General features: G+C 40.4%; 1 protein-coding gene across 5 annotated transcripts in view; it reads left to right on the top strand.

The window, feature by feature from the left end:
• egfl6 (EGF-like-domain, multiple 6) overlaps positions 1–15,398 on the top strand; it is a 53,376-nt gene that overhangs the window by 14,486 nt on the left and 23,492 nt on the right. For 2 of the 5 annotated variants that reach the window (XM_077216906.1, XM_077216908.1), the window contains exons 3-9: positions 348–440; positions 1,054–1,173; positions 2,200–2,319; positions 4,118–4,252; positions 4,873–4,995; positions 5,135–5,197; positions 10,635–10,853. In XM_077216906.1, coding sequence (XP_077073021.1) covers positions 348–440; positions 1,054–1,173; positions 2,200–2,319; positions 4,118–4,252; positions 4,873–4,995; positions 5,135–5,197; positions 10,635–10,853 — 873 coding nt within the window. The remainder of the gene's footprint in view (positions 1–347; positions 441–1,053; positions 1,174–2,199; positions 2,320–4,117; positions 4,253–4,872; positions 4,996–5,134; positions 5,198–10,634; positions 10,854–15,398) is intronic. The other 3 variants (XM_077216909.1, XM_077216910.1, XM_077216911.1) reach the window with 3 other exon arrangements.

Raw genomic sequence — 15,398 nt, 5'->3', positions numbered from 1 at the left:
CACACACACACACACACACACACACACACACACACACACACACACACACACACACACACACACACACACACACACACACACACACACACACACACACACACACACAAGGGTTCATTTAGTCAGTCTATGGTGAGATTTCAAATTTCTCTGTTGAATCTAGTCATTCAAAACATGGAAAAACTGGGAAAATATTCCATGCATAAACTCATGATATGTTCATTGTTTCTGTGGTTTGGTGCTTTTAAACCAGGATAAATCTGGCTCTGTTTCCAGACGAGAGCAGATTTGACCTGGTCTGTTTCCTTTTCTGACATATATATATCTATATCTCTATAATGTTTGTCCAGCTCAGTGTGATCTGGGATGCAAGCACGGCGAGTGTGTCGGGCCCAACAAGTGCAAGTGTTTCTCCGGATACACCGGGAAGACGTGCAGTCAAGGTGTGTGTGCTTCAAGACACACACTCTCAGACACACACACTTCATGGGGTTCTCGACTCAGTGTTAAACAACACTTTATGCTAAAAGGAACTATATCAGAAGAAATGCATCACACTTTCATGTTTAACAAGTTATTTAAAAACAAATTCTAGTGATAAAGTATGTTTAAGAGCTGTTTAACTAATAAAATGTAATTGAAAATGAATTAAAAAATAAATGAATTAACTAAATCCATAAAATGGTCAAATTTATATTAATTATGAGTCGAAATTGTTACTGTCAAAATTATGACGGCCATCATTTTGACTTATTGAGTCATAATTTCGACACTTTAATTTCATAATTTAGACTTAGTATGTCATAATTTACTTTTTAAGTCATTATTTCAACTTAGTAGGTAATACTTATGATTTTGATGTCATTATTTCGACCTAGCATGTCATTATTATGATTTTTATATAATTTTTTTGACTTATGTCAAAAATTATGATTTTTAACTCTTAGTTTGACTTAGTATGTCATAATTATGATTTTTGTGTCATTATTTTGACTCAGTATGTCATAATTAAAGTCCTTATTTCAACATTAACTTGATCTGTTTGTCCTGGTTCAGATCTGAACGAGTGCGGGCTGAAGCCTCGTCCCTGTGAGCATCGATGCATGAACACGTTCGGCAGCTACATGTGCTACTGCTTAAACGGATACATGCTAATGCCTGACGGGTCCTGCGCAAGTGAGTGACTCTATCAGCAACAGTGTCGGCTCACATCCGGCTCACATCTAGCTCACATCCGGCTCACATCCGGCACATATCCTGCCCACATCTGGCTCACATCTGGCTCACATCCGGCACACATCGGGCCCACATCTGGCTCACATTCGGCACACATCTAGCTCACATCCGGCTCACATCTAGCTCACATCCGGCTCACATCTGGCTCACATCCGGCTCACATCTAGCTCACATCCGGCTCACATCTGGCTCACATCCGGCACACATCTGGCTCACATCTGGCTCACATCCGGCACACATCCGGCCCACATCTGGCTCACATTCAGCTCACATCCGGCCCACATCTAGCTCACATCCGGCTCACATCCGGCACATATCCGGCACACTTGGATTCCACACGGCCCAGATGTGGGCCGGATCTGGGCCAACACTATGTTGTTGTATATTCAAACCTTTAAATCAATAGTTCACCTAAACAAATTAAAGTTATGTCAAGTCAAGTCACTTTTATTTATATAGCGCTTTTTACAACACAGATTGTTTCAAAGCAGGAAAATAATGCAACAAAGTTTGTTTCTAGAAGAAAATAGCATCACAGTCCAGTTAAGTAGGTTCAGTGATGGTTCATTTCTGTGGTAAAAAAGTTATCAATTTAGTTCATTATATATATATAGCGGCTCTGGAGAAAAGCGTGATGTCATCGTCCAGCTCAGTTCAATTCTTGTATAATAGTGTCAATTCAGGAGATCAATAATATTGTTGAATATTAAATTAATGAATTAAATGTCATTATTTACTCATGTTTATGTTCTTAAAATGACCAAAACACAATATATTCAAACGTTGAAATGAAGTTCGTCTCATAAAAATGAGGTTTTATCATTATTTACTCATGTTTATGTTTTTAAAAAAAAATTATTCAAATGTTCAAAGGAACAAAACGGCCTAAAAGATGACTTTCTGTAGCCACGGTTTGTACATTAGACGGCTGAATGCAGATGCAATGTGAGCTGTGATTGTGTGCAGACTCGAGGACGTGTTCTGTGGCTCACTGTCAGTACGGCTGCGAGGAGGTCCAGGCTGAGGTCCGGTGTGTGTGCCCGTCCCCGGGTCTTCAGCTGGCACCCGATGCCAAGACCTGCGTGGGTGAGACCCGCTTTCCACATCACTGACAGAGCTTCACTTTCACTCTTAAGAATAAAGCTTCTTTATGGTTGCATTGATGGTTTCATGAAGAACCTTTAACCTTTTTCTATTGAGAACCGGCTCTTCAGATCAGTGTGTTGCTCTATGAGAGAGGCCGTTTTCAATTTCACTGATACTTATGATGTTTATGTTATTATTTTCCACTTAGTATGTCATAATTTCGACTTTTTAAGTCAGAATTTAGAATTTTTGTCATTTTGACGTAGTATGTCATAATTATGACTTTTTATGTCAATATTTCGACTTAGTCACTTATGATTGTTATGTCATTATTTGGACTTAGTATGTCATAATTGACTTTTTTTAACTTCATTATTTCAAAATTTTACTTTTTAAGTCATTATTTCAACTTAGTACGTCATACTTATGATTGTTATGTCATAATTTCGACTTTTTAAGTCAGAATTTTGAAATTGCGTTATTATTTTGACGTAGTATTTCAAATATGTTTTTTATATCATTATTCTGACAATGTCATAATCATGCGTGGGTGAGAATCAGCTCTTCAGATCAGTGTGTTGCTCTATGAGAGACGCAGTTTTCAGTTTCACTGATACTTATGATGTTTATGTCATTATTTTCGACTTAGTAAGTTAGAATTTAGAATTTTTGTCATTTTGACTTATAGTATGTCAGAATTATGACTTTTTATGTCAATATTTCGACTTAGACACTTATGATTGTTATGTCATTATTTCGAATTTTGAATTTGTGTTATTATTTTGACGTAGTATTTCAAATCTGTTTTTTATATCATTATTCTGACTGTGTCATAATTATGCGTGGGTGAGAATCGGCTCTTCAGATCAGTGTGTTGCTCGAGAGGCAGTTTGCACTGGTTCCATCCCAGACAGCAACATAGTGTCGGCCCACATCCGGCCCACATCCGGTACACCTCGACTCCACACGGCCCAGATGTGGGCCGCATCTGAGCCGACACTATGTTGCTGTCTGTGGTTGTTGTTAAAGGTTCTTAATGGAACCATCAATGCAACAATAAAGAACTTTTATTTTTAAGAGTGCACTGTAAAAATGATTGTAATTTTAACGGTAAAATACTGTAAAAATGCTACGGTGAAAAACTGTTAATTGGTTAACAGAAAGTTGCCGTACTATATGCGGTGAATAACCGTGATAGATCTAACCGTAGATTTAAAATACCGTTAAATTTACATTTTTTGGAAGAGTAAAAGAACAAGTCGTTGTATAATTTCCAGTCAAAAAATTTGTGTGAGACAGATTGAAGTGAGACACTTCACATTTGATGTATTTTTGTTGAAATAACTATGTTTCTAATCAGTTATGTACATTCATTAGGGTTTTTTGTTACATTTAATGTTGTTAAATTAATATTTATTGCATTTTTAAAATTTCACGTGTGTTACTATGATGGTGTTTAGTGTTTTTGTGAATGAAACTGCAGCTTCTATACATTATTATTAACTTTCTCAGCTTGTGGAAAAACCTGAAATGTTGCTAGCGTATTTTTTTACGGTAAATTTCTGGCGACCAAAGCTGCCTGTTTTTTACCGTAGATTTAACGGGGGGGAAAAATGGTTCTTTAGATTATTAAAAAGCTCTTTACACTAAGAAAAAATGGTTATTTCAAGGAATGGCTTCTAAAACGGTTTCTTCATGGCATTGCTGAATCAACAACCGCTGGAGAAAACATTGGTTGTAAAATGTGGGATTTAGTTCAGAAGTAACTCGTGTTGTTTTCCCTCATCGTCTTCTTTAGACATTGATGAATGTGCAACCGGGACAAATCAATGTCCGTTCAACCGGCAATGCATCAACACATTCGGAAGCTACTACTGCAAGTGCCAGGAGGGTTACGATCTCAAATACGTCAATGGGAAATACGACTGTGTTGGTGAGAAAGAAACCGTGTGACTTACTGTTACTGGTATGATTGAGCAAATGAGTCGCATTCTGGAAGAAAACTCTCCATTTATGAGCTCTGGAGTCTTTAGTGATGATATTTACTTCTGTGAAAGAGACAAATCAGAAGCAAATCATGTTGAATGGTGGAATTTCCAGCGAAGAACTAAACAAGATACATTTACTGGAGAAGCAAAATTACTTAAAATATTCATTAATGTATGCTGAAAAATGTATCAAAATTAAGTGAGTTTGTGTTTAAAACAAGAACAAATATCTGTCAGTGGACTCAGAAAAAATTTTTTAATTAAAAGGGAAAAAATATTATTTTTCTATATTCCCATAAAAAATAAGTCTTAATATCTTCAGTCATTTTGCAGGAAATGTATCTTGATTTAAGAATGTTTACATATTAGTGCTGGAAAACGAGACAGAAACACTGAGGAAGAACATCATATGTATCTCTTTAATGAAGAATCTTTTAAATGCTTGGTGAAAATTAATAATATACTTCATTATGCATGACAGAAAGTTGCTCACCTGAAATGCAAAAGAATATTTGGATTGCTTCATTGCTTTGGAAAGCGATAATGCGACTCTGTGATATTTCAGATATAAATGAGTGTGTTTCGGACACACACAAGTGCAGTCTTCACGCCGAGTGCATCAACAAACACGGATCCTACAGGTGTAAATGCAAGCCAGGTTTCCGTGGCAGTGGATTTGATTGTTCAGGTAAGAGATGATGTTCTTCAAAGGAACCGGTTTCATCCTCTGCTGAGAAATCAATGAAAATCCACACGTTTTTAAGAAAAACAGGAAATCTGAGCTCTCAACCTGAGCAACATCTCTTGAATCCTTTGTGTTTCTGTAGTCAAGCCTTTTTATCACAGATCCTGGGAAGCTGATAAAGGAAAAGCAGATGCGTTTCTCAACGGTGAGAACGTGAGCAATCGTTTCACGTGCATGAAGAAGTTTCGTCTTCTGATCTTGAACGTGATTTCTGAACAAAATGACAGCAGTTTTTTACAGTTACAGTGAAACTTCTGCTATAGCGCTTTAACTGGAAACACTTTACAATAAGACCTCATTTGTTAATACTCTGTATTATCTATAGGGGATTCGTTGAATTTTGTTTTGGATTACGAAAACAAAATAATCAAGATAAATTTTGCCACATATTGTGCCACTTTCGCTTCGCAATTATTCTGTCGTTTGTGTTATAAACCCTTAAACCCTTCACTACATATTTAATTATTTTTATCTAATTTATTTATTATTATATGTAGTAATTTATTGATTTTTCATTCTTTTTTAATAAATTATTTTAATTAAAATTATTTTTTAAACTTTTATAATAAATGTACACCTATATAGTGTATATACAGTTATATACAGTACACACATTTAAATTAAAGATAAATATAATTTAAAAGTGAATAGATAAATGAACTGTGTGCATATATATATATATATATATATATATATATATACAGCTGTTTATTAAATTAATTTGATTATTTTTAATTACATTTTATTTGATTAAATTACATTTATGTATTTTATTGATTTTTTGTTTTGTTTTGTTAAATTGCATTTTATTCAATTAAAGTTGTCTTATTTTATTAATTATTTTCATTTCATTGATGTTTTATTTATTTATTTCATTTATTTAATTAACTTTTGTATTATTTTATTTATTTATTTTATTACATTTATAATTTTTTAATTAAATTGTATTTTAGAATGTATAGAATGCATTTAGTTGATAAATTATTTTTATTTTACACTGATAAAAATACTGGTATATATTTATATGTATATGTATATATATATATATATATAGAGAGAGAGAGAGAGAGGGAGAGAGAGAGAGAGTCTAATATACTGAATATATATTGTCTGCTAAATGCAAAAAATAATTGAAAAATATCGAGATTTACATTTTTAGCAGTACCGTCCAGTACCTTCTAATGTTCACTCATTTAGTCACTACTGTTAACAAACGAAACCTTAATGTAAAGTGTTAACATTATGGACTTTGCGAATGGCTTCATGCACAGCAGACGCTTGGATATTCAGTTTGCATGGAAAAGTCTCCCGTGTCTCCGAACATGCAGTCATGGAGCATATAAAGCACGTTGTGTGATTAATGCAATAATGCTACGGAAGCATGAATCAGTCTCCATATAGGCATTTTTGACTTTTAAAAGTGACATATTATCCCCTTTTCACATGATGTAATATAAATCTATGGTGTCCCCAGAATGTGTGTGAAATTTCAGCTCAAAATCCCCCCAGATAATTTATTATAGCTAGTTAAATTTGCCCCTTTTTGGGTGTGAGTAAAAACGTGCCGTTTATGTGTGTGTCGCTTTAAATGCAAATGAGCTGCAGCTCCGCCTCCGTTCAGAAGAGGGCGGAGTCTTTACACGAGCTTCAGAAACTCCAGCAATAACAAAACAGGTCAATCTCACTCATCCAGAATCCCAGAATAACCAGTAGCGAGTGCAGCCTTACGGAGAGACTCAGGAAGAGTTTCTGAATGTTAGTGGACACATTTATGTATGTATTATGTACAGGTCCTTCTCAAAAAATTAGCATATTGTGATAAAGTTCATTATTTTCCATAATGTAATGATAAAAATTAAAATTTCATATATTTTAGATTCATTGCACACCAACTGAAATATTTCAGGTCTTTTATTGTTTTAATACTGATGATTTTGGCATACAGCTCATGAAAACTCAAAATTCCTGTCTCAAAAAATTAGCATATTTCATCCGACCAATAAAATAAGTGTTTTTAATACAAAAAAAAAAGTCAACCTTCAAATATTTATGTTCAGTTATGCACACAATAGTCAATACTTGGTCGGGAATCCTTTTGCAGAAATGACTGCTTCAATGCGGCGTGGCATGGAGGCAATCAGCCTGTGGCACTGCTGAGGTGTTATGGAGGCCCAGGATGCTTCGATAGCGGCCTTAAGCTCATCCAGAGTGTTGGGTCTTGCGTCTCTCAACTTTCTCTTCACAATATCACACAGATTCTCTATGGGGTTCAGGTCAGGAGAGTTGGCAGGCCAATTGAGCACAGTAATACCATGGTCAGTAAACCATTTACCAGTGGTTTTGGCACTGTGAGCAGGTGCCAGGTCGTGCTGAAAAATGAAATCTTCATCTCCATAAAGCTTTTCAGCAGATGGAAGCATGAAGTGCTCAAATCTCCTGATAGCTAGCTGCATTGACCCTGCCCTTGATAAAACACAGTGGACCAACACCAGCAGCTGACATGGCACCTCAGACCATCGCTGACTGTGGGTACTTGACACTGGACTTCAGGCATTTTGGCATTTCCTTCTCCCCAGTCTTCCTCCAGACTCTGGCACCTTGATTTCCGAATGACATGCAAAACTGAGCAACAGTCCAGTGCTGCTTCTCTGTAGCCCAGGTCAGGCGCTTCTGCCGCTGTTTCTGGTTCAAAAGTGGCTTGACCTGGGGAATGCGGCACCTGTAGCCCATTTCCTGCACACACCTGTGCACGGTGGCTCTGGATGTTTCTACTCCAGACTCAGTCCACTGCTTCCGCAGGTCCCCCAAGGTCTGGAATCGGTCCTTCTCCACAATCTTCCTCAGGGTCCGGTCACCTCTTCTCGTTGTGCAGCGTTTTTTGCCACACTTTGTCCTTCCCACAGACTTCCCACTGAGGTGCCTTGATACAGCACTCTGGGAACAGCCTATTTGTTCAGAAATTTCTTTCTGTGTCTTACCCTATTGCTTGAGGGTGTCAATGATGGCCTTCTGGACAGCAGTCAGGTCGGCAGTCTTATCCGTGATTGCGGTTTTGAGTAATGAAACAGGCTGGGAGTTTTTAAAAGCCTCAGGAATCTTTTGCAGGTGTTTAGAGTTAATTAGTTGATTCAGATGATTAGGTTAATAGCTTGTTTAGAGACCCTTTTCATGATATGCTAATTTTTTGAGACAGGAATTTTGGGTTTTCATGAGCTGTATGCCAAAATCATCAGTATTAAAACAATAAAAGACCTGAAATATTTCAGTTGGTGTGCAATGAATCTAAAATATATGAAAGTTTAATTTTTATCATTACATTATGGAAAATAATTAACTTTATCACAATATGCTAATTTTTTGAGAAGGACCTGTATGTCTGGAGTTATATTGATCATCTCATCATCATGTTGAACTTCTACACAAGTGTCCACAGTTCCTGAGGTGTTTATAAGACAGCGGTGACGTGTTCTGGTCAATAGTGTTCAGTGCTCGTCTGTGCTCAACGGCAGAACAGTTTCAGGCTTTGCTGGATCTTCTGCCGTTGCGTTAGAACTGTTCACTGTTGTCGCTCGAGAAACCGAATGTCGGCTGGTGTGTGTAAACGTGTAGATTAAGGGCCGGTAATATTATAAACGCGCAGATTAAGGGCCCGTAATATTATAAACGTGCAGATTAAGAGCCGGTAATATTATAAACGTGCAGATTAAGAGCCGGTAATATTATAAACGTGCAGATTAAGAGCCGGTAATATTATAAACGTGCAGATTAAGAGCCGGTAATATTATAAACGTGCAGATTAAGAGCCGGTAATATTATAAACGTGCAGATTAAGAGCCGGTAATATTATAAACGTGCAGATTAAGGGCCCGTAATATTATAAACGTGCAGATTAAGAGCCGGTAATATTATAAACGTGCAGATTAAGAGCCGGTAATATTATAAACGTGCAGATTAAGAGCCGGTAATATTATAAACGTGCAGATTAAGGGCCCGTAATATTATAAACGTGCAGATTAAGAGCCGGTAATATTATAAACGTGCAGATTAAGAGCCGGTAATATTATAAACGTGCAGATTAAGAGCCGGTAATATTATAAACGTGCAGATTAAGAGCCGGTAATATTATAAACGTGCAGATTAAGGGCCGGTAATATTATAAACGTGCAGATTAAGGGCCGGTAATATTATAAACGTGCAGATTAAGAGCCGGTAATATTATAAACGTGCAGATTAAGGGCCGGTAATATTATAAACGTGCAGATTAAGGGCCGGTAATATTATAAACGTGCAGATTAAGAGCCGGTAATATTATAAACGTGCAGATTAAGAGCCGGTAATATTATAATATTATAAACGTGCAGATTAAGAGCCGGTAATATTATAAACGTGCAGATTAAGAGCCGGTAATATTATAAACGTGCAGATTAAGGGCCCGTAATATTATAAACGTGCAGATTAAGAGCCGGTAATATTATAATATTATAAACGTGCAGATTAAGAGCCGGTAATATTATAAACGTGCAGATTAAGGGCCCGTAATATTATAAACGTGCAGATTAAGGGCCGGTAATATTATAAACGTGCAGATTAAGGGCCGGTAATATCATTGATCATGGCCGGTAATTATAAACGTGCAGATTAAGAGCCGGTAATATTATAAACGTGCAGATTAAGAGCCGGTAATATTATAAACGTGCAGATTAAGAGCCGGTAATATTATAAACGTGCAGATTAAGGGCCCGTAATATTATAAACGTGTAGATTAAGAGCCGGTAATATTATAAACGTGCAGATTAAGAGACGGTAATATTATAAACGTGCAGATTAAGGGCCGGTAATATTATAAACGTGCAGATTAAGAGCCGGTAATATTATAAACGTGCAGATTAAGAGCCGGTAATATTATAAACGTGCAGATTAAGGGCCGGTAATATTATAAACGTGCAGATTAAGAGCCGGTAATATTATAAACGTGCAGATTAAGGGCAGGTAATATTATAAACGTGCAGATTAAGGGCCGGTAATATTATAAACGTGCAGATTAAGGGCCGGTAATATTATAAACGTGCAGATTAAGGGCCGGTAATATTATAAACGTGCAGATTAAGAGCCGGTAATATTATAAACGTGCAGATTAAGAGCCGGTAATATTATAAACGTGCAGATTAAGGGCCGGTAATATTATAAACGTGCAGATTAAGAGCCGGTAATATTATAAACGTGCAGATTAAGGGCCGGTAATATTATAAACGTGCAGATTAAGAGCCGTTAATATTATAAACGTGCAGATTAAGGGCCGGTAATATTATAATAAGATCCTCTTCATACATCAGAAGGGGAGAAATCTGATCGGTTTATTTTTCGTCATGCTCTCAGAGAAAGACTCACCAGAACAGAGTTACTGGGTTTCACTTTTCACGTTTTCTGTGTCATTAGAAGAACTGGATTATAGCATTTAAACACGGGAAAAACTCAGATTTTCATGATATGTCCCCTTTAATGGCTTTATAAGATCATTTGACATCAGCGTACAGGATTTCATCCTATTTTCCTCATGCATTTCCTGGCATCTTTCCCTGCAGTTATTCCCGATTCCCCGTCTAAGACTCGTATTCTGGGCCGGTTTGACAACAGCATCGCAGAGCCAGCGGCGACCGGCTCTCCTCGACTCCGGCTGCAACCCTTCGACTACAGCGACGGGCTCTACATCGGCCCCGAGGAGGAGGAGAAGTTCTACGATGAAGAGGAGGAAGAGGAGGACGACACCGGAAACCAGCTGGATCCCAGAGGAGACGTTTTCTGTGAGTGATCCTCGGCTCTCACTAAAGTTACTCCTCATATTTATATGCATGCATTTGGCAGACACTTTTATCCAAAGCGAATTACATTGCATTTCAAAATACACATTTTTACATTCTTATCAGTTCTTGCTTTCTCTGGGAATCGAAGCTTTCTCTTGGTTGCAAGCGCCAAAGCTCTACTGTTGGAGTCCACTTATACACACACCGCTCAAAAGAGTCAATATGTTTATTAATGTTTCTGAAAGACTGTCTTTTGCTCACAAAAGCTGCATTCATTTGATTTAAAAACAAAATAATACAGTAAAACTTTTGAAATATTATTCCAATGTAAAACAGCTGTTGTGAATATGTAGTAAAATTCTAATTAATTCCTGTGATCAAAGCTGCGTTTATTTGATCAAAAATACAGTCAAAATTTTGAAATATTATTCCAATGTAAATCAGCTGTTTTCTATGTGAATATATAGTAAAGTGTAATTTATTCCTGTGATCAAAGCTGAATTTTCAGCATCATTACTCCAGTCTTCAGTGTCACATGATCCTTCAGAAATCATTCAGCTCCATTTAAATGAACAAAACAGAGTTTAGTTTAGCTTACAATATCAACACTAATGTTTAGTGCTCTTCATAAGTCAAGAGGGCTCTGTTTGCAGGGCATGCTGGGACTGAACCGTGAGCCGCAGTTGTATATGAATATCTACTGTACATGTACAGACACGGAGACTGAGTAAACTTCCCATTCCCAACCACATTCCCGAGATTAATATTTCCCGAGAGAGGAAAGCAGCATTGGTGTGTTTGAAATAAGAACAAATGCTTAAATGAAATAAGTGTTTATTAAACTCGTCTCATCATATGACTGAAATTTGCATCATCAATAAACGCATTTATTTATAACTTAATTACTTCTTTACACTCCATTAAAATGATGCTCTTCCTCAGTATTCAAGTCTTGTTTTCCAGCGCAAATATCTAAATATTCTTAAATCAAGATACATTTACTGGAGGAGCAGAATGACTGAAGATATTAAGATTTGTATACTGTAAACATTTATCAAACCCCCCAAAAATTATTGTTTTCCTTTGAATTAAGATTATTTTTCTGACTCCACTGACAGATATCTGTTCTTGTTTTAAACACAAACTCACTTCCTTTTTATGCATTTTTTTAGTAAACAAGATTTAATATCTTCAGTAATTTTGCTTCCCCAGTAAATGTATCTTGATTTAAGAATGTTTAGATAATTTTTTCCTCCACCAAATGTTAATATGATGATTGGATGAGATCATAATTTATACTAAAATTATTATTAAAAACTATACTATACTTATACTAATTTAATTGCACTGACTTAAAATCTGCATTCTGTTTGCGACAACATCAATTCAAATTATTTACCAGACATATTTTGTATAATTAACACATTACTTTTTGAAAGATTTTGAATGAGATTATATATATATATATTTTTTTTAATACCCAATATATTTTCACCCAAAAATTGCTAGAAAATTACAGTTACAACGAAACGGTTGAATTAAACATTACATTTTGATGTAGAAAAACGTCTCGGTTACGTATGTAACCCTCGTTCCCTGAGTAGGGAACGGAGACGTTACGTCGGATGACGACGAATGGGGTTTTGCTTAGAACGCCTATCGACTTCGAGTATTACAAAACGAGCCAATGGCAAAGAAATGCCATGGGTCTGCGGAATTTGCATAGCGTATCTCCGCCTTACCTCGTGGGTATAAAAGGAGGACGCCGGCAAGAGGCAGATATGTTTTTTCGCTGAGGAGCCAAGACTGAGCTCAGGCGATCCCCGCGGTACAGCGGAAAGTGGCAGGAAGACGTAACGTCTCCGTTCCCTACTCAGGGAAAGAGGGTTACATACGTAACCGAGACGTTCCCTTTCGTTGTCACTCCGAGTTACGTCGGATGACGACGAATGGGGTTACCAGTCTAATCACGCCACCTTCTCAGCTGTCTTCCAGTAACCTGCGTAAATCTGAGATCCCTGCTGTGAGACTGGCACGGACGAAGGACTCCTATTTAGCACAGGAATACCAAGGTACACTGGGGAGCATATCCCAAAGTTTAGGGGAAATATGCAATTACTGCCAACCCAGAGGGGGGGACTTAGAGAATACACATATGACCCGAAGGAGACATATGGAGAACACTGGGGTGTCCAGCCGCAGGTGGAATATTTCAACCCCAGGGGTGGCAAGGTGGCTTGCCAAGGGAAAGACACATGCTCAAAGAGGCTTACAGTGGAAATACACATGTGGGGGTCGCTCAGGGGAGGGACCATGCACACGGGAGGCACCTAGCCAATACGCAGGCAATAGACACTGGCGCCGACGTCAGGAGTGCTGGAGGAGCTCAGGGCTTTCGGGGAAGCTCACCTGTGGAGAATATCGCACGTATCCAGTCCGTGGAGTGGAATGGCGAGCAAGCGAAGACACCTGAGCGGGTCCAGTACTAGCTGGTTGAAGCGAGTACACGAGAGGACACTGGCTCCACTCGGAGATTATAGAATCTGGCGAATGTGTTTGGTGTCGCCCAGCCTGCAGCTCTGCAGATGTCTGTTAGCGAGGCGCCATGCGCTAGAGCCCAAGAGGATGCCACACTCCGGGTGGAGTGGGCAGTCACAGCAAGGGGGCACGGTCGACCTTGCTGCTGGTATGCCAAAGCAATGGCGTCCACTATCCAATGAGTCGGCCTTTGCTTTGAGAGAGCCTTTCCCTTCAGCTTCCCACCATAACAGACAAAGAGCTGGTCTGAGGTCCTGAAACACTGCGTCCTGTCTACATAGGCGCGGAGAGCGCGTACTGGACCGAGCAGTGCAAGGCTGGGTATGCCTCCTCCAGGGGCAGCGCTTGCAGGTTCACCACCTGGTCCCGGAAGGGAGTGGTAGGAACCTTGGGCACGTATCCAGGCCGGGGTCTCAGGATCACGTGAGAGTAAGCCGGCCCGAACTCCAGGCACGCTTCGTCAACGGAGAATGCGTGCAGGTCCCCTACCCTCTTGATGGAGGCCAGTGCAACCAGGAGCGCTGTCTTGATAGACAGGAATTTAAGCTCGACTGATTGCAGGGGCTCAAATGGAGCACTCTTCAGGGCAGTTAGAACCACTGAGAGGTCCAAAGAGGGAACGAGAGGAGGGCGAGGCGGATTTAGTCTCCTCGCTCCTCTCAGGAACCTGATAACCAGGTCGTGCTTCCCCACCGACTTACCTTCGATGAGGTCATGGTGTGCGGCAATAGCGGCAACGTAGACCTTCAGGGTGGAGGGAGACAGCCTTCGCTCCAGCCCCTGTTGAAGGAAGGAAAGCACAACGCTGATCGAGCATCTCCGGGGGTCTTCTCGTTGAGAAGAGCACCAGCTGACGAAGAGGTTCGACTTCAACGCATAGACGTGTCACGTGGACGACGCCCTAGCGGAAGTGATGGTAGCCACCACCGCTGGTGGTAGGGTACTCAAACCTGCCTCGTCCCATCGAGGAGCCACACGTGGAGGTTCCAGAGATCGGGACGAGGGTGCCATAGGCTTCATCAGAGGGATCGGCCAGGGAGGTGCTGTCGCGAGGAGTACTAGTTCGGAGAACCAGGTCCGGGCGGGCCAGTACGGCGCGACCAGAATGACCTGCTCCGCGTCCTCCCTGACCTTGCGCAAGGTCTGCGCAAGAAGGCTCACTGGGGGAAACGCATACTTGCGGCCCTGCGGCCAGCTGTGCGCCAGAGCATCCGTGCCGAGCGTGCCCTCGGTCAGGGAATAAAACTGGGCGCAATGGGTCGAGTCGTGGGAGGCAAACAGATCTATCTGTGCGTCCCCGAACTGGTCCCAAATCAGCTGGACCGACTGGGGATGGAGTCGCCATTCTTCAGGGAGTGGCTGAAGCCGTGAGAGCTCGTAGGCTGCACAGTTCAGGGCTCCGGGGATATAAATGGCATGAAGCGACCTCAGATGCTTCTGACTCCATATGGGGAGGTGGCGAGTGAGTTGCGACATACGGCGGGAGCGTAGACCACCTTGATGGTTGATGTACGCTACAGTGGCGGTATTGTCTGAGAGGACTAGTACGTGTTGGTTCTTGAGCACGGCCTGGAAGTGGCGCAAAGCAAGACGTACGGCCAGCAACTCGAGGCAATTGACATGCCAGAGGCGACGGGGTCCTGACAGTCTCGATTGCACCCTTCGCCAGCAGGGTGGCAATATCTGCTCTCCTGATGGGGGCATAGCCACCGACAAAAGTGGAGCGGACTCCCCAAGCGGGGAGGAGACCGTGTGAACTGAATTGCATAGCCGAGCCTGATGGTCAGCGGGACAGACGGGGAAGCTCTAACCGGGCTCCCAGGAACTGAACAAGCGGGATCACGCGAACCACAGGCGTCCCCCCGGAGGGGCAGCGAAGCGGAGTAACTGGCCCGAACGTGGACGGCATAGCGGCCCGATGTGGGGGCACAGTTAGCAACCGCACCCTGGCAGAGGGGGCCAGGGGAGGACCAGGCTGGTCGTCCCGCGGGGGCCTGCTCTGCCAGG

This window comes from Siphateles boraxobius, unplaced genomic scaffold (assembly GCF_051911475.1).
Source record: "Siphateles boraxobius isolate OS27281-9 unplaced genomic scaffold, OSU_SipBor_1 7, whole genome shotgun sequence".
Classification (NCBI taxonomy): Eukaryota; Metazoa; Chordata; class Actinopteri; order Cypriniformes; family Leuciscidae; genus Siphateles; species Siphateles boraxobius.
Note: the sequence above shows the minus strand (reverse complement) of the source record. Positions and strands in the feature narration are given on the sequence as shown.